Raw genomic sequence first — 24,000 nt, forward strand, 5'->3', positions numbered from 1 at the left:
AACAGCGGCGGCGAAAAAGTCGGCGGTTTGTTTCAGGAACGAGTCTTTTTTTTTTTGAATTTTCGTCTGGTCGTTTCCCAACCCCAACGAGATTTTGTATGTGTATCAATCAATATACCTATTTTTGCCTCTCTGGTAACTACCAGTTATCTAAAACTAACTGGATCGCGCCGTGAGAAACCTCGCTTCCCTTAATTCCCCGGGTATCTTGATACATACGTAGAATAGATATGTTCCCCGGGATGCAGATAGCACTCACATTCGGGAAGCAGGAAGCGTATGCAGGGATTCGGAAACCCACCTTTCTAGCGTGGCCCGTTTTTCTCGTTGGCAACTTTTTGCTGCACCTCAACAATTAACCCGCCCACACGCAGACGCCAAATTGCAAATTGCAAATTGCAAATTGCAAATTGTATATTGCAAATTGAGCTTCATATTACTGACTGACGGACGTATTTTATTCCCAAGTAAGTTCTATCGTGTTCTGTTCTGTACGAATCGCGGGTTCTGGGTACTCCGGAGCTAAACAAAGTAGCTTCCTTTCTGCCGGGCGAGACAATTATACTATCCTGTCCTGTCCTGTCCTGTCTTGTCCTATAACTCGGTGTAAAAAGAAGAACACTGTCTTGAGAGCTTCTCTTTCACCATTATCATCATCATCATCATCCTCTCCTTCTTCTTCTTCTTCTTCTTCCCGACTATCGCCACTTTCATCTCTCCTTCATTCTATTCCCAATAGATAAAAATATACCATACACGATAGATTGTATTGTTCAATTGGTGTGGTTTTTAATCATATAGTCTTGTTCACTCAATTGACTCTTATCTGCTTCTCCACGTCCCCCTCATTATTTCACACAAACCAGAGGAACATCACGGACGCTAAAGCAAAGAAACTCTCTAATAACAATCACAGCTTCACGATAACTTCTTCTCCTTCCTTCTCCTCTTTCTCCTCCCCCTCCTCCTCTTCTTCTTCTTCTTCCTCGTTTTCTTCTTCTTCACAATGTACGGGACTGGAATCGTTACCGGAGTTTCGACTCCTCATACCGCCTCGTCTCTCCGACCCCTCGTTCTCTCACACGGCTCTCTGGAGCATACTCTCCTTATCCCCACCAGCTCCCACTTCCACGCCACACAGCTACGGGACCATTTCAATGCTACACTACCAGTTGCTACAGAGGAATTGGCACAGGACGACGAACCTTCGTCCGTTCCGGAGCTTGTAGCTCGCTTCTTGGGCTATGTCGCGACCCAGGTCAACGAGGGTGAAGACGACGAGCAGGGGTCTTACGAAGACGTCCTGAGACTCGTTCTCTCCGAATTCGAAAGCCGCTTCCTACGAGGCAATGAAGTCCATGCCATAGCTTCTACTTTACCTGGAATCCCATCAAAACACCAGGTCACCATCAGATCTTACTATGCTGCCAGGCTGGCTGCAAACCGTCCCATCAAAACCCATGCATCTGCTCTCCTACGAGCTGCTGAGTCTGGAAATGCCAAACTATTTGCGGTTTTCGGTGGACAGGGAAACATTGAAGAATACTTTGACGAATTACGCGAGATCTGGACCACGTACAATGGCCTGATTGAGGATTTCATCTCCAGAACCGCATCTCTCCTGCTAAAACTGTCAAGCGACCCCAGAGCTGGCAAGGTTTATAGCAAGGGTATTGATATCATGAGATGGCTGCAGAACCCTGACGTTACACCAGATCTCACCTACTTGGTTTCTGCGCCGGTATCTTTCCCATTGATCGGTCTCATCCAGCTATGCCACTATGCCGTCGCTTGCAAAATCCTCGGTCTGGAACCGGGCCAGGTCAGAAGCCTCATCAAGGGTACCACGGGTCACTCGCAGGGTATAGTAACCGCTGCAGCTATCGCCCTGGCATCCTCGTGGGAATCATTCGAAAAGGTCGCCAAAGACACAATCGAATTGCTTTTCTGGATCGGATGTCGTTCTCAGCAGACTTACCCGGTCACGGCTCTCGCCCCCTCCACTTTCCAGGACTCGATAGCTCAGGGAGAGGGTTCACCCACCCCCATGTTGTCCGTGAGAGACATGCCAAAGTCGGCGGTACAGACTTATGTCGATAAGACGAACCAGCACTTGCCTGCCGACAGGCACATCCACATTTCCTTGGTCAACGGCGCCAGAAATGTCGTCGTGACCGGCCCACCTCAGTCGCTTTACGGTCTCAACTTGACTCTCCGCAAGGTTAAGGCTCCAACCGGTCTCGACCAGTCCAAGATTCCCTTCACCCAGCGTAAATCTCGCTTCGTCAACCGATTCCTTCCGATTTCTGCCCCCTTCCACTCGCCATACCTCCAACCGGCTGCCGCTACCATCGAAGCCGATGTCAAGCACATCGTTTTCTCGAGGGGTGATTTCGGAATCCCAGTTTACGAAACCCACGAGGGCAAGGACCTAAGGACTGCCGAGGGGAGCGACAATGTCGTACCCGAGCTCATTCGCATGATTACCCATTACCAGGTTCAATGGGAGAAGGCGACCCAATTCCAAGGCGCCACCCATATCCTCGATCTCGGTCCCGGTGGTATTTCCGGTATCGGTGCTCTTACCCACCGAAACAAGGACGGTACAGGTGTCAGGGTTATTCTCGCTGGGACCATCGAAGGGTCCAACGTCGAATTGGGCTTCAAGCCAGAGCTTTTCGATAGAGACGATGCTCATGCTGTGAAGTACAACGTTGACTGGGTCCGAGAACACGGCCCCAAGCTTATCAAGACAAAGACCGGTGAGACCTACGTTGATACGAAGTTCAGTCGTCTTTTGGGTATGCCACCGATTGTCGTTGCTGGTATGACACCAGCCACGGTTCCTTGGGACTTTGTCGCTGCGACTATGAATGCTGGATACCATATTGAGCTTGGTGGTGGTGGCTACTATAGTGCCAAGGGTATGACGGAGGCGCTTCGAAAAGTGGAGGCCGGGACGACGCCTGGTGCAGGTATCACTATTAACTGTATCTACGTCAATCCTCGGGCTATGGCATGGCAGATTCCATTGATCCAGAGTCTCCGCGCCGAGGGTGTTCCGATCAATGGTCTAACCATTGGAGCCGGTGTTCCATCCCTAGAAGTCGCCAATGAGTACATCGAGACATTGGGATTGAAGCACATCGCTTTCAAACCTGGCTCCCTTGACAGCATCCAGCAGGTTATCAACATTGCCCAGGCAAACCCCAATTTCCCAGTCATTTTGCAATGGACCGGTGGCCGTGGTGGTGGCCATCACAGCTACGAAGATTTCCACCAGCCAATCCTCGCTATGTATGGTAGAATCAGAAGATGCTCAAATATCATCTTGATTGCCGGTTCCGGGTTCGGTGGTAGCGAAGACACTTACCCATACTTGACCGGTAAGTGGGCTGAGAAATACGCATACCCACCAATGCCATTCGATGGTATTCTCTTTGGTAGCAGATTGATGGTTGCGAGGGAAGCACATACCAGCAAGAACGTAAGTACATATTCATGTCGCAACGAAAGCGAGATCACACGACTAATTCAGTAATATAGGCCAAGAAAGCGATTTGTGATGCTCCTGGATTGGAAGACCAGGACTGGGAAAAGACTTACAAGGGAGCAGCCGGAGGTGTTATTACTGTCAAATCAGAGATGGGTGAGCCGATTCACAAGCTTGCGACCCGTGGTGTTCTCTTCTGGCACGAGATGGACCAGACCATCTTCAACCTTGACAAGGCCAAGAGAATCCCTGAACTCAAAAAACGACGTGACCACATTATTAAGAAGCTCAATGCCGATTTCCAGAAGACATGGTTCGGCCGTAACGCCGCTGGCGAAGCCGTTGACCTTGAAGACATGACCTATGCTGAGGTCATTAACCGTATGGTCGAGCTCATGTACGTCAAGCACGAGAGTCGATGGATCGATAAGTCTCTTAAGAGCCTTACCGGAGACTTCATTCGCCGCGTGGAAGAACGTTTCACCACCGGTGAGGGCAATCCATCGCTTCTCCAGAACTACGCCGACCTTGATGACCCATTCCCTACCGCCGTCAGAATAATTGAAGCCTACCCTGAAGCGAAGACCCAGTTGATCAATGCCCAGGATATGCAACATTTCCTCATGCTCTGCCAGCGTCGTGGACAGAAGCCAGTCCCCTTCGTCCCCGCTTTGGATGAGAACTTTGAGTTCTGGTTCAAGAAGGATTCTCTTTGGCAGTCTGAGGACCTGGAAGCTGTCGTAGACCAGGACGTTGGCAGAACATGTATCTTGCAGGGCCCAATGTCTGTTCGATTCTCAACCACTGCTGACGAACCTGTCAAGGACATCCTGGATGGCGTTCACAATGGACACATCAAATCATTGATCGCGGACTTGTACGATGGCAAGGAAGCGTCCATTCCTGTTGTTGAGTACTTTGGTGGAAAAGCTATTGAAGAAGTTGACGAGCCCGATGTTGACGGCCTGACCATCATCAAGGATGGTAACAAGCTTGTCTATAGGCTCTCTACCTCCCCCTCCTCTCTCCCAGATACCGATAATTGGTTGCGTCTCCTTGCCGGAGACTCTCACAGCTGGCGCCATGCACTCTTTACCACAGATGTTTTGGTTCAAGGCAGCAAATATCAAGATAACCCGATCAAACGTATCTTCGCCCCTGCTGCTGGCTCTCTGATCCACATTGTCAACCCTGATGACCCTGAAAACACCGTCATCACTCTTCAAGAGGCTAGCCAAGGGCAATGGACCAAGACAATTGAAGCCAAGAAAGAGGGTAACATCGTCAAGCTCGAACTTATCGAACATCGTACTGCGGATGGAAAATCATGCGTCATGTCCCTTCTCTTCCAATACCACCCAGAGTCCGGGTATGCCCCTCTTCGCGAAGTCATGGAGGGACGAAACGATCGCATTAAAGATTTCTACTACAAACTGTGGTTCGGCTCGGATGAGAAGTTTGACTCGTCTACTTCCGTTGAAGACGTCTTCGATGGTGGTGAGGCTAGCGTGACTGGCCAAGCTATCGCTGAGTTTGTTGACGCTGTAGGCAACCGTGGTGAAGCCTTCGTCGAGCGTTCTGGTTCTGAGAAGCAGATCTCCGCGCCAATGGACTTTGCCATCGTCGTTGGCTGGAAGGCTATCATCAAGGCCATCTTCCCTAAAGCCATTGATGGGGACTTGCTCAAACTTGTCCACTTGTCCAATGGCTTCAGGATGCTCCCAGGTGCTGAACCCCTCCAGAAGGGAGATACCGTTACAACCACTGCCCAGATCAATGCTGTTATGAACCAAGACTCTGGCAAGATGGTCGAAGTCACCGGTACTATCTCTCGCGAAGGAAAGCCGGTCATGGAGGTCACCAGCCAGTTCTTATACCGAGGTGTCTACAATGATTTCGAGAATACGTTCCAGCGGAAACAGGAGACTCCAATGCAAGTTTATCTCGCCACTACCAAGGATGTTGCGGTTTTGAGATCCAAGGAATGGTTCTGTCTCGATGACCAAGACGTTGATCTCCTCAATAAGAATCTTACGTTCCGTCTCTCTACACTTCTCCGTTACAAGGACAAGGAGACCTTCAGCAGTGTTCGCACTCTCGGCCAAGTTCTATATGAGCTCCCAACTAAGGAAATTATCACAGTTGCCACCGTCGAGTACGAAGCTGGTACCTCACATGGCAACCCAGTTATCGACTACCTCCAACGTAACGGAACCTCCATCGAGCAACCAGTCTTGTTTGAGAACGCTATTCCGTTACATTCCAAGACTCCTTTGGAGATCCGTGCACCAGCATCAAACGAGGCCTACGCCAGAGTTTCGGGTGATTACAATCCTATCCACGTCTCGAGGACATTCTCGAACTATGCCAACTTGAAGGGAACAATCACACATGGAATGTACAGCAGCGCGGCTGTCAGGGCATTCGTTGAGACATGGGCGGCTGAGAACAACATTGGTCGTGTCAGGAGCTACACGGTCAACTTCGTAGGAATGGTGTTGCCTAATGACGACATTTCGATCAGTTTGAAGCACTCGGGTATGGTTGGAGGTAGGAAAATTATCAGCGTGGAGGTTATCAATAAGGAAACAGAAGATAAGGTTTTGATCGGTGAGGCGGAGGTCGAGCAGCCGGTCTCAGCGTACGTTTTCACTGGTCAAGGTTCGCAGGAGCAGGGTATGGGTATGGAGCTCTACGATAGCTCTCCAGTAGCTAGAGAGGTTTGGAATAGGGCTGATAAACACTTTATGGACAACTATGGTGAGTTTTATCCAATATTACCAATCCACGGGAACATTTTACTAATTAAATTTTCACGATAGGTTTCTCGATCGTTGATATTGTCCGACATAACCCTAAGGAACTCACTGTTCACTTCGGAGGACCTATCGGAAAGGCAATTCGTCAAAACTATATGGCTATGACATTCGAGACGGTCAATGCCGATGGTAGCACCAAGTCGGAGAGAATGTTCAAGGAAATTGATGAGAACACAGCTTCTTACACTTACCGTTCGCCGACTGGGCTGCTTTCGGCTACTCAGTTCACACAGCCAGCTCTTACATTGATGGAGAAGGCTAGCTTTGAGGATATGAGGAGCCGAGGTCTTGTTCAGCGTGACAGCATGTTTGCAGGTCACTCCCTCGGAGAGTACTCCGCTCTTGCTGCATTGGCTGAGGTCATGCCGATTGAGTCATTGGTTTCCGTCGTGTTCTACCGTGGGTTGACCATGCAAGTTGCTGTCGAACGTGACGAGCAAGGACGATCCAACTACAGCATGTGCGCTGTCAACCCATCCCGTGTGTCCAGGAACTTCAGTGAGCAAGCGCTGCAGTTTGTTGTGGACAACATTTCAACCGAGACGGGTTGGTTGTTGGAAATTGTCAACTTGAACGTTTACAACCAGCAGTACGTTTGTGCTGGAGACCTTCGTGCATTGGATACTCTTACATCGGTGTTGAACTTCTTGAAGCACCAGAATATCGATATCCAGAGCTTGATGCAAAAGTTATCTCTGGATGATGTCAAGGAGAAACTACTTGAGATTGTGCGAGAGTGCAAGAAGCAGACTGAGTCCAAGCCACGACCACTAGAGTTGCAGCGCGGGTTGGCGACTATCCCACTGCGAGGAATCGATGTCCCCTTCCATTCTACTTTCCTGAGAAGCGGGGTTAAGCCCTTCCGCAACTTTTTGATGAAGAAGATTAACAAGAGTTCGATCGATCCAAGCAAGTTGATTGGGAAGTATATTCCTAATGTAACAGCTAGACCATTCGCGATTACAAAGGAATACTTTGAGGATGTATATAGGTTGACGAATAGTCCGAGAATTGGGAATGTTCTGGCGAATTGGGAGAAGTATGCTGGGGAGGATGGGACCGTCAATGGTATTCCTGAGGTTGTTACTGCCTAGACATTTTATTATCACTAATGCCGTTTCCGCTTTCTTTCTTTTTGTTATTCTACACTGTATAGCTTCTTCTTCTTGATAGCACCAGGGCGCATGCATCAAATTTTTTTTTTTTTTTTTCTCCTGTTTTTTGCTCTGTCCGTTCGCAACGTTCAGTCGATTACTTGGCTAGATAGACTCTATGTAATACGTGCTTCCTTCGAAGTGTATAAATTCGAATTATACAACTTTATTTTTCCTTTCGAAAGGTTCGGTGATTCGGTGAGATTGAACCCATGATTACGAGTCTAAGCTACGTAACCTTGCAAGCATAGCATACTCGAGTCAGTGATCATGTAACGGAGGCGAAGGGAGTGAAACAAGCCTTTTGGCAGGTGCCGTGGAACCGAGAGTTAGGCGTGTTGTCGGAGCAAAACGGCATCAGATCTGATCTGATTCGGAAATGCAACGTGGAGATGGTCTGGATAGTGTGTTGTTATGTTTGACCGCGCATTCGCCGGCCGATTTTGCGGGTGTTCCTGGAGTCTTGGCGATCTTGGCAGATTTAAAGCTCGGAACCCGTCCAGCCGAATTGTAACTTGGACGAAAAAAAAAAGATCGAGAAGAGCCAATCTCAGGCCACTGTCAGGAGCATTTGTCAGTTACTTCAGGGGGAATGTAGAAGAGATAGAAAGTATATATAAGGTATAGCTGTCCTGACACAGTTTTAATTTTTTCAATTTTCTATAGAAATCTACAAGGTCTTCGGTTCAATTGGTGGTGATATCTTTTTTTGGTGGTTGTGCTTGCTTGCTTTGCTTGCGCATTTTCGTTCCTCGTTTGGGTTATCCCTTTCAAGCTCTCGCTCTCTTGTTCTCTCTCCTTTCTTTTTAAAACTAAAAAAAAACATTTAATCTCCCCAACATCCAACAGTTTTTTTTCTTCCCTTTCGCTTTCACCTTCTACTCCTTCCTCTTCTTCTTCATCTTCATCTTCTTTCGGGTTTATTTTGTCATTGTCATTGTTCAAGAAGTTATTCTCAGTAGACAGCGATGTAAGTTTCATATTGTCATCTGCGCGATCAATTGGCGACACCTATATGCTAAGTTGAAAAAACAAAATCTAGGTCAAATTCTACCTTCGTCCCGGACGGGGCGACCTACTGGGCCCATTACGACCACATCAGCGAGATCAATGGCTCCTTCAACATCTTCGAGAAGATGTGGGCTGCCTGGTATGCTTGGATCGCAAATGATGTCCTCGCTACCGGTATCATGTCCTTCGTCATGCATGAGCTCGTCTACTTTGGTCGCAGCTTGCCGTGGATGATTTGTGATGCTATCCCTTACTTCCAGAAATGGAAGATTCAGGATGTATGTCTCTTTTTCTCTCCCCTCTCTCTCTTGATCTTTGGTTATCAAGATTTTATAGGAAGCATGAGAAGAAGAATGCTAACGCGTGTCTCCTTTGTTTCTAGCAAAAAATTCCAAACGCCGCCCAACAATGGCGCTGTATCAAATCGGTTCTCTTCACCCACTGCGTCATCGAACTGCCCCAAATCTGGCTTTTCCACCCCCTCGCCAAAGCCGCCGGAATGTCCACCGACGTCCCATTCCCAGCCTGGACCACCATGGCCTTCCAAATCGCCATCTTCTTCGTCCTCGAAGACGCATGGCATTACTGGCTCCACCGTCTCTTCCACTGGGGCCCACTCTACAAAAGCATCCACAAAATCCACCACGAACACTCCGCCCCCTTCGGTCTCGCCGCCGAATACGCCCATCCCCTAGAAGTCCTCACCTTGGGTATCGGCACCGTCTTCATCCCCATCGGCTACTGCTGGTTCGTACCGGACTTCCACGTCATGACTATGTACATCTGGATCTGCCTGCGATTGTTCCAAGCTATCGATGCCCATTCTGGTTACGATTTCCCGTGGTCTTTACACCATTTCATCCCCTTCTGGGCCGGTGCTTCGCATCATGATGTTCATCATGAGAAGTTTATTGGAAATTATGCTAGCAGCTTTAGATGGTGGGATTATATGCTTGATACTGAGGCTGGTCCTGAAGCTCAACAGAGGAGAAGGGATAAGAAGCGTGCGGAGAGGGATGCTAAGGCTCTTGCTGAACAGCAGAGATTGAGCATGGAGAGTATGGGTAAGGATGCGGCGGTTATGGGATCCCAAATCGCCGTGGAGAAGAAGACTTCTTAAAAAAGAGAAAGAAAATTTTGCCATTCGGATGAGAGTGGTTACTTTTTTTTTCTTTTCTAAGGAAAGAAAGAGAGGGGAGAGGGAGCTTGGATTGTAAAGTGGGAAAGATGCGGAGGATGTACATGATCACGAACGACCATTAGCGAAAAGAAAAAAAACCAACCTTCACTTTATTTTGCTGATATTACAACAATAAACTACTAACTACTAATAATCAACTTTTTTGGACAATGACACGAAAAGAAAGATGAAGGAGGTCAAGGGGGTGGGAAAAAAGGTCTAGACTTTTGTTTGCTTTTGGGCGGAGTTGTAATCCTGGATCTTGATATTGCGTTTTTTTGCTTTCTGTTTTTTTTACCACCACCAATTAACATTAATACTGGGGAGGAGAGCGAGAGAGAGCGAGAGAGATGAAGGGGGGTGAACTGGAGCTGTACATAATAAAGACATGTTTCCTCCGAAATATTAACTATAGCACGAAACGAGGCATTAGAACGAAATCACAACTACATTACCATATAATCTATCTATCCATCTATCTATCTATTATGTGCTCTTATGTAAACCGCTGAAAGTATATCTAGAGTACAAATCCAGGCTATATAGGTGTACGCTACATCTACAAAGTATTCCCATCAATCCCCAATCCCTCATATAGTGTCTCCACAATCACCCGTATAAGCTCTTGAACATCCTTATCCTCATGAAACCTCCTGTTATAACAAGCTGCCAACCGAATCTTCCCCGCAAAGGTATACAAAAACACAATAATCTTCGTATTCCCTTGTACCTGTCCCATCCAAAAATCTTTAACTCTCCCCCCGCTCTCCCCTCCTTCTTGAGCACTACTATCACCCTCCAAGTGGTTATTAGCCACAGTCAAGTACTTCTCCACAATTCCCAAACTAGATACCACCACCGTCGCCTTCCCCGCAGAATTACTAGGACTCAACCCAGCTTTTACCGCTTCTTCAAGCATTTTTAATTGTGGTTCATGATACCGAATGTTATCTTTATCATTCTTCCAATCGTCGAACTCTCTCTTAACATCCTTTGCAAGAGATATCAAAGTAGTCTCCGGCGTGATTGGCATAACCGGTAATGGGGTTGTAATACAAAACAACGCCGCATAAACCGGGGTGTTATACGGAGCTGGGAGGGTATCACGAAGACTTATCGGAAGGGTTGTGGAGAATACACCACTAGTTTGATTTGTGAGTTTTAGAATCGAAAAGGCGGTTGAGGCGGTTACGGCGTGGGTTATTGTTATTTCATGGGATTTGCAGGTTTTGAGGAGTAGTGAAGATTGTGAACTGGTGAAAGTGTAATCGTAACGATGGGATTCGTAAGGAAGGGTTGGGGAAGGGTTTGAAGAGAGGGAAATGGGAGGGGAGGCGAAGTAGGCTTGGACGAGTGAGGCGTTCTTTTGCACAATTTCGGGGCTTGCGGGTTGGGTTCCGGTTATTTTGAACGTAGACGGGCTTAGGAGGGACGGACTGTCTGTTAGGGTTGAAGATTGGGTAGGAGGGGAGAAGAGGGAGGTAAGGAAGTTGTTTAGGAGCATGAGGGATCCTACGCCGTCTATTATTTCGTGACGAATTTGGATGAATAGTTCGTTTGTGGAAGGGGAGTAGTAGAGTTCTGCAGTTTCGGGGTGGGGAGGGTTTGATGAGAGGAGTTTTATTGATTTTTGGGATTCTTGTCCCTGTTTCCCTTCTTCTTCTCCTTCTTTTGATTCTTGTGGGTGAATGATCTTTACGGTTGAATCGACCCATTCATCGATTTCAGCTGATGATTTTACATGGAAATCAAATCCAGTGGGGATGATTTTACATCCTAGAATTGGGTGGGCGTAACGGAGAGACCGCCAGGCGGCTTTTAGAGATAGAGACGAGAAAGGAGACGAAGAAGAGAGGGTTACGCCGACTACGACGGCTCGTTGGGAGATCGTGGGATTCATTGTTGCCATGTAGTATTCATACTTTTCGAGATGGTCGAATGGACGCTGGTAGTGGGTTGGGGACCCGGTGGGGGAAACCCAGTCTTGTATGTCGGCCATGTTTATTATTTTATCTTATATATATAATAGATATTAAATATATATAAGTATATTGGTGAAAGTATAAGTGCGATTTGATAAGATATCGAGATATGAACTCTAGAGTAGTTTAGTTAGCTTCGATTGTTCGTCAGTAGGTTGATATTGGGTTTTATATACTTGATATAGGAGGATATATCGGTCAACTGCCGGAGTGGATCTCTTTTGTCGTTTAGCTAAGGTCTTGGTTTCGTATTTTGTTCAACTAAACTAATTCGCACACGGCGATTTTTTAGATAGACTTATATCAAAAGAAGATATAAAATTAATCAAATCGTGATAGTTTTCCGTCGGCCGGCAGTTGATATGTTGTGATTTGGTGTAGGCAGGTTGGAAGATATTGATATCGACTCCTGCGCAGCAGGTTTATATACCCTCTTCTGAAATAGCTGAGTGAAGTATCATCCTAGCTCTAAGCAGCGCCAGCTGAAAGAGCCACCTCGGAAGTTTATTCTTCTTTTGAATAAGAGCATGACCATTCTTCGTAATTTGTGAAGGACAGTGGCGTGGGTCTGAACATTTCAGCCGGTCAGCGTTGTATATTAAACTTCAAAAATTCGTATACAACCAGTGAATTGAGTTGCGACTTACGAGAGACATCATACGGCTGGAACCTAACTGTGGAGACAGCTAGACAAACCCCTGTCGATTTTGGGGTTTTCTCGAACGAAGAAGACATCAAGATGATACCAATTGAGTCTTACAAAAGGTTGGAATTCTTATTATCTTTGACCAGGGATAGATTGTATAAGCTGCATTGCATATTGTCATGAATTCAAATGAATTCAAGCTGTTGTATTTTTTTTTATTGTGTATGGTAGGGCTGAGGTGCAGCATATCACCAAGCTCAAGACTTGGAGCTAGATCAATCCGGCGAATTGACGTGCAGATATTAGATGTTATATGATGTCATGGTCTATACCGACTGGTTAGTGAGAATCTTTCTCAATTTGAAATCATAATGGCTTACCATTGGGACCTTTGTTCATGATATCTTTGAATTAATGTGGTTACAGTGTAGTTGAGAGAGGATGTAGGTTGAAGGTTGAAGGTTGAAGGTGGAAGGTTGAAGTAGTCCTGAGGAGAGTGGCACTTGTTGGCTGTTAAAATTGCGGCTTAAAATGCGCCAACAAAAAAAACGCGACTTTTCTTTGTCCCATCTCCAAAAACCTTCTTTCTCCATCATCACCTTCACCAACCTCACTTCACCTCACCTCACCCTCATCAACCTCCTTCATCACGCTTCAAATCCCCACCCCAATCATCGCTTTGCAGATTCAATCGATCTATAGTTGTTCGATATAGAATCACCATATCCTAATCCTTCTCGTCAAACAAAAACGATCTTTACAAATGCCATCACCGACACCGCCCCCAAATCGCGGTCGGTCGTACAGCCGCTCTCGCTCTCCTCGTCCTGGAGCACGCGACTATTCTCGCAGCAAATCCCGGTCTCGTACTCCCAACAACGCTCCTCGAGGCCGTTCGTACACTCGTTCTCGCTCTCCCCGTTCCAGAAGCCCTCGCTCTAGATCCCGTTCTCGTTCGTACTCCAGATCTAGATCTCGCAGCGCAGGTCCTCGCAATGCTGCAGGCGCCGGAGGTCCTGCCGATAATGCTGGTAGTCCTAGGAACCGTGGAGGCGACAAGCGAGGCAGAAGTTATTCGAGGAGTTTGAGTCGTAGCCGGAGCAGGACTAGGAGCTATTCTAGGAGTCGCAGTCCCTATAATCGTCGTGGAGGTCCAGGAGGCGCACAAGGTGGCCGGTTTAACTCAAGAAGCTATAGTAGAAGCTTGAGTCCTGCAGGCCCATTAGGACTTCCCGGTGGGAAGAGCTCTAAGGTATGTATTTCCCCCTATTCGTCTCACTTTCCTTCTGATGGGTAGAAGCTAATAAATCGTCCTTTAAAAATAGATTGTGGTTGAAAAACTCACAAAGAACATAACGGTTCCACATATAACCGAGATTTTTGGCGTATACGGCACGATTAAAGATATCGACATGCCGATGAACAGAATGTTCAATACGAATCGTGGAGTGGTCTACGTCATATACACCTCCCCACAGTCAGCACAAAATGCGATAGCGCACATGCATGAAGGACAGATTGATGGAAGTGTCGTTAGCGTCTCATTGGTTATCCCTAAGAGACCAGTTGGTGGATATAAGGGCAGCGGAAGGAGAGGAAGATTTGGACCTGGTGGTGGCGGCGGAGGAGGAGGAGGAAGGAGCAGGAGCAGAAGCCCAAGAAGAGGTGGAGATAGTTATCGGCCGCCCGGAGGTGGCGGAGGTGGAAGCGGTACCGGCGGACGAGGAAGACGTAGCCCGAGCTACAGTAGTTATGGAAGTCGAAGCAGGTCAAGATCTAGGACCAGGAGCCGGTCTAGAAGCAGATCGAGGTCAGATAGCAGGAGCAGGAGCAGAAGCCGCAGCAGAAGCTACTCAAGCTCACCGAAGAGACGATCCGGAGGCGGTGGTGGAGCACGTAGAAGGTAATTGCGCTTACAGCTATAACCTATGAAACAATACGACAATGACGTTTGATTTTAAGAAAAGCGGTTGGAAGGTGCGGAATCTTTTTTATTTTTATTTTTTTGCTCCAACTTTTTTATACGAAAAACCCCCGTTGAAAACAAGCACAAATTATTTCGTTTTCTGATTCCTTCTCATTCTTTCCCCTGCCTTCTTCTCCTTTTCATGTATTATTAGTGGACCGCACGACCTATTCGGATTTCCCTTTCTTTTTCACAGTCTCAAATTCATATCTCAATAGAAAATATTAATAGAATTTTATTAAATATAGGTGAATGGTGCAATACGAGACTAACTGAATGGGTGGTATATGATCTGATGTACTGGTCTCTAAGGGGCGACAACTGGGCATAACGACAGTAGAATGCTGGGACCAATCGTAGATGTATTTCCACTGGTACTGGAGTCATTCTAATGCATATCGTTAATGCATTAATGTATGTATAACCATTGTATGACATATAACATCTATGAACTTATATAGATTTAGTTCCGGGGCTTACACCTGTAGAATCGTATATATCCAGACCCTCTGTTCGAAAAGGTCAGCCCGAAATCAATTGACCAATATACTACATATCCATAACCCCGGGCTCTAGACTAGCTACAGTGGTACATGTACTTGCATTGTGCGTCGACCTCTGACTTCCCGTTGAGAATGTATATGTGGTAGTAAGCCTGAGGTCACACAATGAGGTGGCGTTTAGCCCTTTCGAGTCAAGTCTCGGCCTTTTGGACTGCGAGATAACGTATATAACGAGATATCGAAGTATATTATATAGAAGAGCCATGGTAGTTATTTAAAAATATCATTCCTACATGCATCCGACATCCTAAAACATCCATCTGTTTCAACAGTAACGGCAATTAATTCTATCATACGCACTCTTTACTACCAGACCTCGCATTCAGCCTACCATTCAGACAATCACTGCCACCAATTTTGCAAATTTGCCATCTTCACTCAAGTGCTTGTATAGCTCGTACTTGTAAGTTTGTCTAGCTATTCTTTCATATAAAATTTACCTTGTGTAACTTGACCCAATTAAACGACGAGGAGAACATAATATTGTTTGTAATATATATCAGTATAGTAGCTAACAAGTTCAACTTCTTCAGGTATTCGATTTTAAACCGAGACTACTAGACCTAGTCTTGGGTAGGAGACCACTGCTAGGACACATCACAACCTTCCAACAATGCCCTCTCAATCACAATCTCCACGCTCGAATACAGGTGGTAACACCAATAGCTCTACCAAAGCCTCTTCGGGCAATAGCTTGCTGCCATTGGCAAAAGAACAAAAGGATTCTGGTTCCTTGAAGAAGTCCGGGGGAACCAATGGAGGTTGGGTTATGAAACCCGTCGAGTACGATCCTGATGGATATGGAGATCAATTCGCGTAGGTTTCTTCGTCTGTCTATCTATACTCGAGATTTTCTTCGGTCTCATAAAATTTGTGTCTAGCTGACAATTAGAGACGCCTTTTATTTTATAGATTTGAAATCATTGTTCGGAAATAGACTCTTTTCATTCGAGTTTATATCTATCTAGATTTATACCTAGGTATTTAGAGATATATTTGCAGCGAGAAGGATGTTTATAACGAAGACTCGCAACACAAAGACTTCAATAAAATACAACGTTTGAACCGGCCTGACTCTGAATTGTTTCTAAAAATATTAATTTAATACGTATTAATACTAAGCTAAGCTATTTTTGATACTATCCGCTTCAGAGTGGGTCGGAGTCTTGGGATATTTATATCGATATATACCCCTTTGGTTATCATCGCCCGCCGCCCACTTTTCGGCTACACCGGGGTTTTTCAAAGGAGGTCGTTTGTAGTTTTCCGGTCTCCGAGCTGTAGGCCACAAATCTGGCCATATACCATTGAATGCACGCTTCGGCTCACCCGGTTTCATTGGGTCTTTAGCGATTGCGAGGAGATAATCAAGCGGGTATTTGTAACCTTGTGATATGAAGGTCGCTAAAAGTCCAGCTACTACTGGTGTCGCTATGATTAAGTTCATTCGTGAGTTACAAAATTCATTCCGTACGTATAAAAGGGAATGAAAATATTTCGGTGAAGACGTCTAGACTTACAGTATGATGTCCCTTGGAAATACTGGTATGAGCCGGACCAATCGCCGTCAGGGGGGCCATCGCCAGGAAGATATGCTTTTACGGCGACTACTTTCCATGCTTGGGCGGAGATGCTAACAAATTTATTGAACGCAAACCTGTTGAACCCTTCATCGTTATGGCCGCCAACAACAAGGAGGTTTATGTCCACTTCGGGGTCTCCAGCAAGCAGTCGGGGGTACGTAGTGAGTGGGATAAAACCTTGATCATTTACCTTTTATTTGACTTGTTAGCGCATGTATATATATATGATGTATAAATATATATAATTGTTCAATCAGTGTAGAATTTCGGTCACTAGTCTCAATCTGCATATATATACCTATCTATAACTGTGGCTTTCCGTCCGAATTCCTGATTTATAATATATAGCAATAACGCTAGACATGTATCAATCGTAGCCGAAACGTACAATGCCAGCAGGAGTACTTCAGGGCCTGCAGTAGAGGTTCAAGTTATTTTATAAATAGTCTAGCTAGTTGTCTCAAACCAGACTTCGAAAAAAAAAAAGTGTTCTAGCTAGTGTAATTAAGTACTTACTTCTTGCTCGTTTCCAGCTGCTACCACTACATAGCAACCCATTTTCCGAAGAGATGTAATCCAGAGTTTGCAAATGTACCGATTGATAGGGCTCTCTTTGTCCCACAAGATCATCGCCGTTGAAGATACTACTACACAAGGTTTTTTCATTTTGGCCCTATTTTCGACAATATGGTCATATGTCATCATCATGGCATTGACCATTACACTCCCCGATATAGAACGTCCGTATATTGTCATTTCTAGTCGGACAAGGGTTACATCGACTTTCGGAGCAACCCCGATCGATTTTCCAAGAATTTTAGAAAGGGTAGTAGTGCCATGGGCGAAAATCGTCGACTTGTCGTGATAAAAATATCCAGGACTCTCCCCTGGCTCGTCAAGGCCATCACGGTTAGGATAGAGCCACTCAAGCTCCACACCTTCAAATTCCTATTGAAATTGGAAGTATAAAGTATTACCATATTAATAATTCAGAAGCCGTCAAGAATCTTTTGTCAAATATCCAATTATAATTATAAGTAGTGGAAGGTCACTTACAGCGTGACTTAGATCGCATCCCGTATCAAGGTAGTACATCTTAACACCCTCGCCGGCATTCTTCCAGCGCCAGGCTCGCCACGGGTTTTCTCCATTAAATTCAATGCCGGGTGGCAGAGAAAACTTTATCATATCCTCGTATTGCAGATCTGGTCTTTCAATTTCCGGACTCATCCCCCCTCGTCCTGGCTCATCTCCCCGCTTATGTAAGACTTTAGAGCTCGGCTTTTGACGATTTTGATATGTGCTGTTGCTAGTTGTATATGTACCACTGGTGGGGATATCTGTGTAATTATAATCGGGAAGCTCATGGGATGGAACGTGGATATCGTCGGCATCGATATCGTAGCTCCTTGAGTACCGAGGGTGTAGATTTTCGAAGTTTTGGTTATATCTTCGCTGCATATTTCCCTTTAATTCTGTTTCGTCAGATTTCAGCGGGGCACTGGTAATGAAGTAAGACTTAAGAAACTTATATCCAAAACGCCCAGCCCACAAGCTAGTCAGTTAGCGGACCATTGACAAAGGTTTAAATATTGATGGCTACAGAGCTGGTAGCTTGCAGAGTCTTACAATATTCCGATATCTTCTTATAATCCCAAGGATTTCACGCATTTCTTCTCCGGCTAATGTCGTTGGAAATTTGACATTGTAAAGAAATGTGCCTAGGTATTTGCTACGTACCGCGAGAACCGCATGTTTTCGAGGAGGGAGGGTGTATGGTTCGATCTCCTTTAGAAATGTTTTGGCGAGCTCTAAAACCATCCGCTTGTTACTAAAGCCAGAACCTAGAAGCTCACTTGGTGGCCTAATAACAAATTCATATTCTCCTGACTGCTTCTCCCATGTCCCTATCTTTGGGAACTTGTCATTTAGCACCGGTGGTTGTGATGGTCGGACGGCTTTGACACTGGGATCCCGAAGGACTGACAACTGAAATATGAATACGAATAGAATATTAAAGATTAGTGTCTGCATGTATCCCATCGTAGCTGCGTAAACGACCCCCAACTTTAAACCTTATTTTCTGCTTTGCAAAACCTCTGTATCTAATATATCAGGGTAAAAGTGGGCCAAAACGCTTCAGAAAGCGCCTTTTGGGGGACAATGAGCTCGCAAGTTCTGTACATACATAATCAAAAAAAACGATACTGGGCCTGTAGACCCAATTTATAGTTGACTGTTGGTCTGGAGGCGTTGACTGTAACATATTTCTATTAGAACTCCTTTGCTAGCGTCGCTTTTCGTGAAACTATATATACCGTGTATATGTACTACTACAGCTAGTAGGATATATCTTGGAGGCGCAGAGTTAGCTTTGGAATGTTGTCTTTGTATCGAATTTCATCACTGGAGTTCTCAACTGTGTTTTCTATATAGGCACATACCTAACATATCAATGTTGGCGGCATCTTGCAAGCGTATATAAATAGGACCAACATGCATTGGTAGAGATACACTAATTAATGCTATGGAACTACCTACATACCCGGGCCCTAGTATTATGACTTTGTTAAAGGATTATTTTCCCTCTAGCTAGATATACGAACCTCCCTGTTAGAAAATAAGAGAGAGAATACTAATGCTCATAATAATTAAAGTTTCTAATATTTCTATAGGCAAAAATAAATTTCATTTCAGAGCGAATCGCGAGGCTAACCAAGCGGACAAAAGCTGCCCCATGCAAGAAAAACCCCATAAGCATAAGACATTAGGGGAAAACATGTAATGCAAGAGTACAAACGGCACGGCTTTTCCAACCCTTATATAAAGTGGCGAAGTCGAACCGATTCTGAAGTTGGGAGACTGATTGAACCCCAGCCCTGAGCCGACAAGAATATCATAAATATCACCACAAATGCGCCTTAATTTCTGAGCCGCCTATAGGCCGTGTGATAAGTTCAAAGATCTATAAGTAGATCTGTTTCTTGTGTACCTTTGCTGCCTTCCATGGAGTGAGGGTTGTACTTCGGCATAGGCTCCGCCTTCATAATAGGTTTTGGTTTCTGGGTGGGCTCCTCTATCTTCTTGATCGGGATTGCCTTATTTTGTTTTGATGGCACCACGACTTCAAGAGTATGTCTAGAAGACTGTAACCCAGTCTGAAAACCCGCTTTTCCCTTTTCACTAATCTTTTGTGAAGCTTTCTTTGCGGCATAGTAAATGTTCTCTTTAGAGTTTAATTCGTCAAGGGCAAGATCAATTGAAGCTTCATCCCATGGACGTCTTCTAGTCGCTCGTTTCCCATTCTGCGTACCTGACTGCAGCTGGGATCCGCTTGGACGATAATCAATTAGCTGTTTTTGTGGGTCCCAAACGCATATATCAGGTGGAGCTGGGAGGTTGGAAATCTTCGCAATTGGTGTTTCGATATTATCAGTTGCCGCACGCGCACGCTGTTGTTTTGTGTTTTCGGAAGTATGGGGCGTAGGCCTTTCGATGATTGAAATGCTCTGAACACCATCCCCTCTTGCGTCCTCCAAGCCCGGGTACGAGACAGCACTCCCTTGGGAAAGTATAATTCCGCGAAGAGTTTCGGAGTCGAGTATAAAATGACGCTGGATTTCCTTTTCATCCTGACGGTATTTTTGAGTAACCAATTCTTCTTCAACTGCGAGTGCCTCCCTTTGATTGTTGATTCGTTCTAAAGTAGTGCGTATAGGGCCCTGGATCTTTTCGAATTTCTGCTTAATATCCGCCGTGAGAACTGAAGTGTATTTATTCAGAGCACGTTGCTTCTTGCTCCAGTTGGAAGCTCCAAGAGCATCTACCAAACTCAAAATATTCGTGAGTAGTGGATACAACCCGGAAATACTGATATTTCGGCGCCTAGAGACCAAATCGTATAATTCGCTTGCTGAGTTCAGGCAGTCGGTGTTTGAATCTATGTCTCGGAGACGCGCTAACTTAGCAAAGGTCTCCGCTGGAAACTGATTGTTATCCATGTTATTCATAGTATCCTGGACCATCAGAATTATTTGACCAAGAGAGCTATTGTCTGGAAATTCAAATACTCTGTGGTTGAGCTTCTCTGGAAGGTAATTTTTTGTAAACTCGTAGAATGCCGCTTTCAAAATGCGCCGAGTCTCTTTGAGGATAGCACGCAACGTTGGATATGGGAAGTATATGTTGTCGGGATCAATAGAACGGGGAGCTTCGCCTGAGGGGTCAAAACTCATGATACTGCCAGCTTCATCGTCTAAAACACTGTGTGTGTATGTGTTGACAATATTAAGGTTCTTGCTAGCCAATAACGTGTTAGGTGAAAACCTTTTATCCCAATCTATATTGCTCGGTCTTCCTTTCAATGTGGAGCTGGGTTGTATTTTATTTGACTGGTTGGTTTTATCCTGAGGCATAGTAGTCTCTATGGTGGCCTGTTCAGAGACATTTCCATTCAGGAGCCATGGCCACGTTTTCTTGATAGAGTCTGGAGTTGAAATGTAAATCTGCTTGGCATGCATCTCAACCATGGTTTCAACTAACTCATCCATCTTGTACTGTCGAAGGAGGAGCTCTAGATGGCTTGGATGAAGATGACGTTTGATTATGTCAATAGCGCTGTTGGCTGATAGACGGGTTATCAAGCTGAAAGGACTTTGCATAAAGATGTCTCGCGTCGTAAAGTAGACTAATCTTTCAAGTCTCTGCTGTGTGTCTGAAGAAGGATATGGAATCTGTATGCTCTTCTGGAGTTTTAGGCACTTCGCTCCAGCGGGTTGGGCCATATCTACGCCGTCCAAAAGGTTATCCCATACTGCCGTGGGAGTTTTGCTCGAAATACTTTGGGATTCGGTAGAATTGGTGGTAGGCGTCGTGGCTTCTACCTTGAGTTTAAAGAAACCTCTAGGACTGAAATTAGGGGCTGATGGGTTTAGCACAAGTCTGGTATGGGTTGATTGGTTTGCCATTATCGGAGGTTAACTCAGGACTTGTAGATTTAGAATATAAACTAATGAGCTCCTAACTCTGGTTATAGCGAGCCTTGTTCGTGGGTGCCTGTATGGTTACTTCTGGATGTTCTTGTTGCAGTGATGAAGATGGTGCCGTGATGTTGCTTGAAGAAAGGTGACTGGAGAAGAAGTTACTCGATCGAGTGCAAAGCAGCGAGCAAATATCTAGAAGTGACGAGAGGCTTATAAAGAGGAAATTTGGATAGTAAAATATAAAAACGGAACGATTTCGATAAATATTTCGCCGTTGCGGCGCCAATGGCCTGTTGACTCCGGTGAGCTGTTGCATTATGTACTGAGAACGCGTTGTCGGCTGTCTTCTGGAGCCATGGAGCTCCTAGCGCTAGCCCTCCATGGCCAATCACTATCCCAGGGCCTAAGCTCTACAAAGAGAGAAGCCCTTTCATCGTGCTTTCCCACTCTGATACCCGCCTCTGCTGCTCCTCTAGCTCCTTCTTCTGCTCTATTATCCAGTACATGGCTCCGGCCAATGCCTTTGCCTTTACCTCCTCCATAATTCCATGGAGTTGGTATCCCTCAAGTATGTCGAGATCTCGTTGACATTCTGATAATATCTGCGCAAGAACCAATGGCTCTATCCGGCCACGGTTTGCAGCCAGGTTTTCGGCCTGGAAAAATGCGTCAAATCGCATTTCAGGGGCGGTCTCTGACATCTCGGCCTTATATCTGGACATCGTAGCTTGAAGAGGGTCTTTGATATTCGTAGCACCCTCTTGACAACAGAGGTGTGCAAAGAATGTTTTTTTGGCAATTAAGATTGCCACCTCCACGGTTTGCCTTTGCTCTGTGCCCGAAAGGTGGTTGGGCTCGACGGTTGAAGCCGCCCCGTTTTCGGCTTTGTTTTGTTGTGGGTCGGCTGCCGTACGGCCGTCCGCCATTGTAGGTTCAAGAAGCCTCATATTCCAGTTCCCCACGGCTGGAACATTGGGCGGTAGACGGGGTCTTAGGGGAACGGTAGTCTTCGTTTTGGCTTTGGTGATCCTACTGGCGGACGGTCGTAGGACCTGGTCCTGCCGGTTCTCACGCTTTGACTTGCTCATGCCGGTCCTACCCCGAGGGGCATGGACCGAATCCTCAACACCGGAGAGCTTAACGCTTTCGGGTGGAGAACTAGAGCTGTTCTCGGCCTGAGAACCGGTGAGTCCCAAGGCTGTGGTCTATCGAAAGATATTAGCTTTAGCTACGCCTTCTTATAATAGTGATTAGTATACAATCCCTTACCGATACCAAGGTGGACCGCGCCTCGTCCCCCATAACAGGAAACGTAGGGGCGGTCACTTCCTCGGCTTTCGACCCAGTCTTGGGATCCACAGGCCATTTCACGTCCGGGAAGATCGTCGTGAACTCCGTACTCTTGCAAAAGGCCTTAGCCTTGAGCAGTTTTTGAAGGCACTGAAGGACGACCCTCAGACCGACCTTCTTGACGAGGAGGTTAGTATCATCGTCGCTTTCCTTCTGTCGTTCTACCACACGCCTAATGGAGGTCGTGTGGTCCGCTGTTCCTCCCCATTTTGCGAACGCTCGTTTGAAACGGCAGTAGACTTCGTAGTCTAGCTTGCCAAATTTCGTGGTGCTAGCTAGCCCCGTAGCCTTGGTTTTTTGATTGCTCTTACGAGCCATTGTATCGTCGGTTCTTGTGTGAAGGAAATTCGTAGGTGTAATGTGAGAAGGGGAGGGTTGAGCTGGTGATGGGAGGTGATAGTGGGGGGTTCGAAATATATTTTTTGCTCGGTCTCGGCTTTTATATTATGAACGGCCGAGCGGTACCATTACACGCGTTGAGGCGAAATCTTAACTGCTCGCAATTACGTTTCGAGATAATCACGATGTAGATAAAGATGTGCATATGTAAGTTCAGGATAGCCATCTTTTGGCAGGGGCGTACCGGCCCAACCTGAGAATCACCTCCTAAAATTCTGCTCACGAGGACACAATATTTCAGGTTTTCATGATCTCAATTTTTCGGGGTTTAATTTTGAGATTTACACAAAGACATATATCACATACAATGGCCAACGCAGTAGCCTTAGGAAATGAAATCTAAGCTAGACCAGGCCAGGCCGGGTATTCGAAAGCAGTCTCGAGATCTCGTAACCAGGCTTTTGTATTCGAAAGGGAGCGTTAAAATACACTAGTTAAAATGTGTTGCGTGTGGAGTTTAGGAGTGCCCGATTGGGATGGCGTTCTTGTCCAGATTAGGGTGAATACCAAAGTCTTGGCGTTAGCATGGGACAGGCAAGTTTACGGACAGCATTTGGTTTACGGGAGAATGCCTGGGCTCTAGCGATTGGATACTTTTGGCTGGTTCGTACTAATTATCTTGGCCTGGTATTAATGGATTCGTGATACCTGGCCAGGACCCTTTAGTTTTTTTCAAATTAATGCTACAGGCGCAATAATATCAAACTGGACGCATAGCAAAGCTGCAAAGTAACTATCTTGTCCATTAGAGACTTGAAAGAAAATTCCGGTATTAATATATTGTTTAGTCTCGTGTTCAACATATGCATTCCCAAACAAGTATAAATTTCCCTGAGATATATGGCCGAATGCTAGTAATGTACGTATATGTA

General features: G+C 45.8%; 8 protein-coding genes across 8 annotated transcripts; 4 read left to right on the forward strand and 4 right to left on the reverse strand.

The window, feature by feature from the left end:
* Positions 1-1,006: 1,006 nt before the first annotated feature.
* On the forward strand, positions 1,007-7,406 carry AOL_s00043g118 (uncharacterized protein; the record flags this gene model as incomplete). Its single annotated transcript, XM_011120605.1, has 3 exons — positions 1,007-3,487; positions 3,547-6,253; positions 6,316-7,406. 3 exons carry the CDS (start codon positions 1,007-1,009, stop codon positions 7,404-7,406), a joined length of 6,279 nt encoding a protein of 2,092 aa, XP_011118907.1.
* Positions 7,407-7,845: 439 nt separating this feature from the next.
* Positions 7,846-9,597, forward strand: AOL_s00043g119 (uncharacterized protein; the record flags this gene model as incomplete). Its single annotated transcript, XM_011120606.1, has 3 exons — positions 7,846-7,976; positions 8,509-8,755; positions 8,860-9,597. The coding sequence occupies 3 exons, from the start codon at positions 7,846-7,848 to the stop codon at positions 9,595-9,597; spliced, it is 1,116 nt and encodes a 371-aa protein (XP_011118908.1).
* Positions 9,598-10,216: 619 nt separating this feature from the next.
* AOL_s00043g120 (uncharacterized protein) lies at positions 10,217-11,656 on the reverse strand (the record flags this gene model as incomplete). Its single annotated transcript, XM_011120607.1, has 1 exon — positions 10,217-11,656. One exon carries the CDS (start codon positions 11,654-11,656, stop codon positions 10,217-10,219), a length of 1,440 nt encoding a protein of 479 aa, XP_011118909.1.
* Positions 11,657-13,048: 1,392 nt separating this feature from the next.
* AOL_s00043g121 (uncharacterized protein) lies at positions 13,049-14,217 on the forward strand (the record flags this gene model as incomplete). The annotated part of the gene is made up of 3 exons (XM_011120608.1): positions 13,049-13,537; positions 13,611-13,762; positions 13,845-14,217. The coding sequence occupies 3 exons, from the start codon at positions 13,049-13,051 to the stop codon at positions 14,215-14,217; spliced, it is 1,014 nt and encodes a 337-aa protein (XP_011118910.1).
* A 1,210-nt stretch (positions 14,218-15,427) lies between these two features.
* On the forward strand, positions 15,428-15,751 carry AOL_s00043g122 (uncharacterized protein; the record flags this gene model as incomplete). Its single annotated transcript, XM_011120609.1, has 2 exons — positions 15,428-15,630; positions 15,727-15,751. 2 exons carry the CDS (start codon positions 15,428-15,430, stop codon positions 15,749-15,751), a joined length of 228 nt encoding a protein of 75 aa, XP_011118911.1.
* A 180-nt stretch (positions 15,752-15,931) lies between these two features.
* Positions 15,932-18,440, reverse strand: AOL_s00043g123 (uncharacterized protein; the record flags this gene model as incomplete). The annotated part of the gene is made up of 5 exons (XM_011120610.1): positions 15,932-16,245; positions 16,335-16,587; positions 16,914-17,345; positions 17,454-17,864; positions 18,138-18,440. The coding sequence occupies 5 exons, from the start codon at positions 18,438-18,440 to the stop codon at positions 15,932-15,934; spliced, it is 1,713 nt and encodes a 570-aa protein (XP_011118912.1).
* A 914-nt stretch (positions 18,441-19,354) lies between these two features.
* AOL_s00043g124 (uncharacterized protein) lies at positions 19,355-21,364 on the reverse strand (the record flags this gene model as incomplete). The annotated part of the gene is made up of 1 exon (XM_011120611.1): positions 19,355-21,364. The coding sequence occupies one exon, from the start codon at positions 21,362-21,364 to the stop codon at positions 19,355-19,357; it is 2,010 nt and encodes a 669-aa protein (XP_011118913.1).
* Positions 21,365-21,789: 425 nt separating this feature from the next.
* Positions 21,790-23,047, reverse strand: AOL_s00043g125 (uncharacterized protein; the record flags this gene model as incomplete). The annotated part of the gene is made up of 2 exons (XM_011120612.1): positions 21,790-22,584; positions 22,649-23,047. The coding sequence occupies 2 exons, from the start codon at positions 23,045-23,047 to the stop codon at positions 21,790-21,792; spliced, it is 1,194 nt and encodes a 397-aa protein (XP_011118914.1).
* Between the last annotated feature and the right edge of the window lie 953 nt (positions 23,048-24,000).

Source organism: Orbilia oligospora (genome assembly GCF_000225545.1).
Source record: "Orbilia oligospora ATCC 24927 unplaced genomic scaffold scaffold00043, whole genome shotgun sequence".
Lineage (NCBI taxonomy): Eukaryota > Fungi > Ascomycota > Orbiliomycetes > Orbiliales > Orbiliaceae > Orbilia > Orbilia oligospora.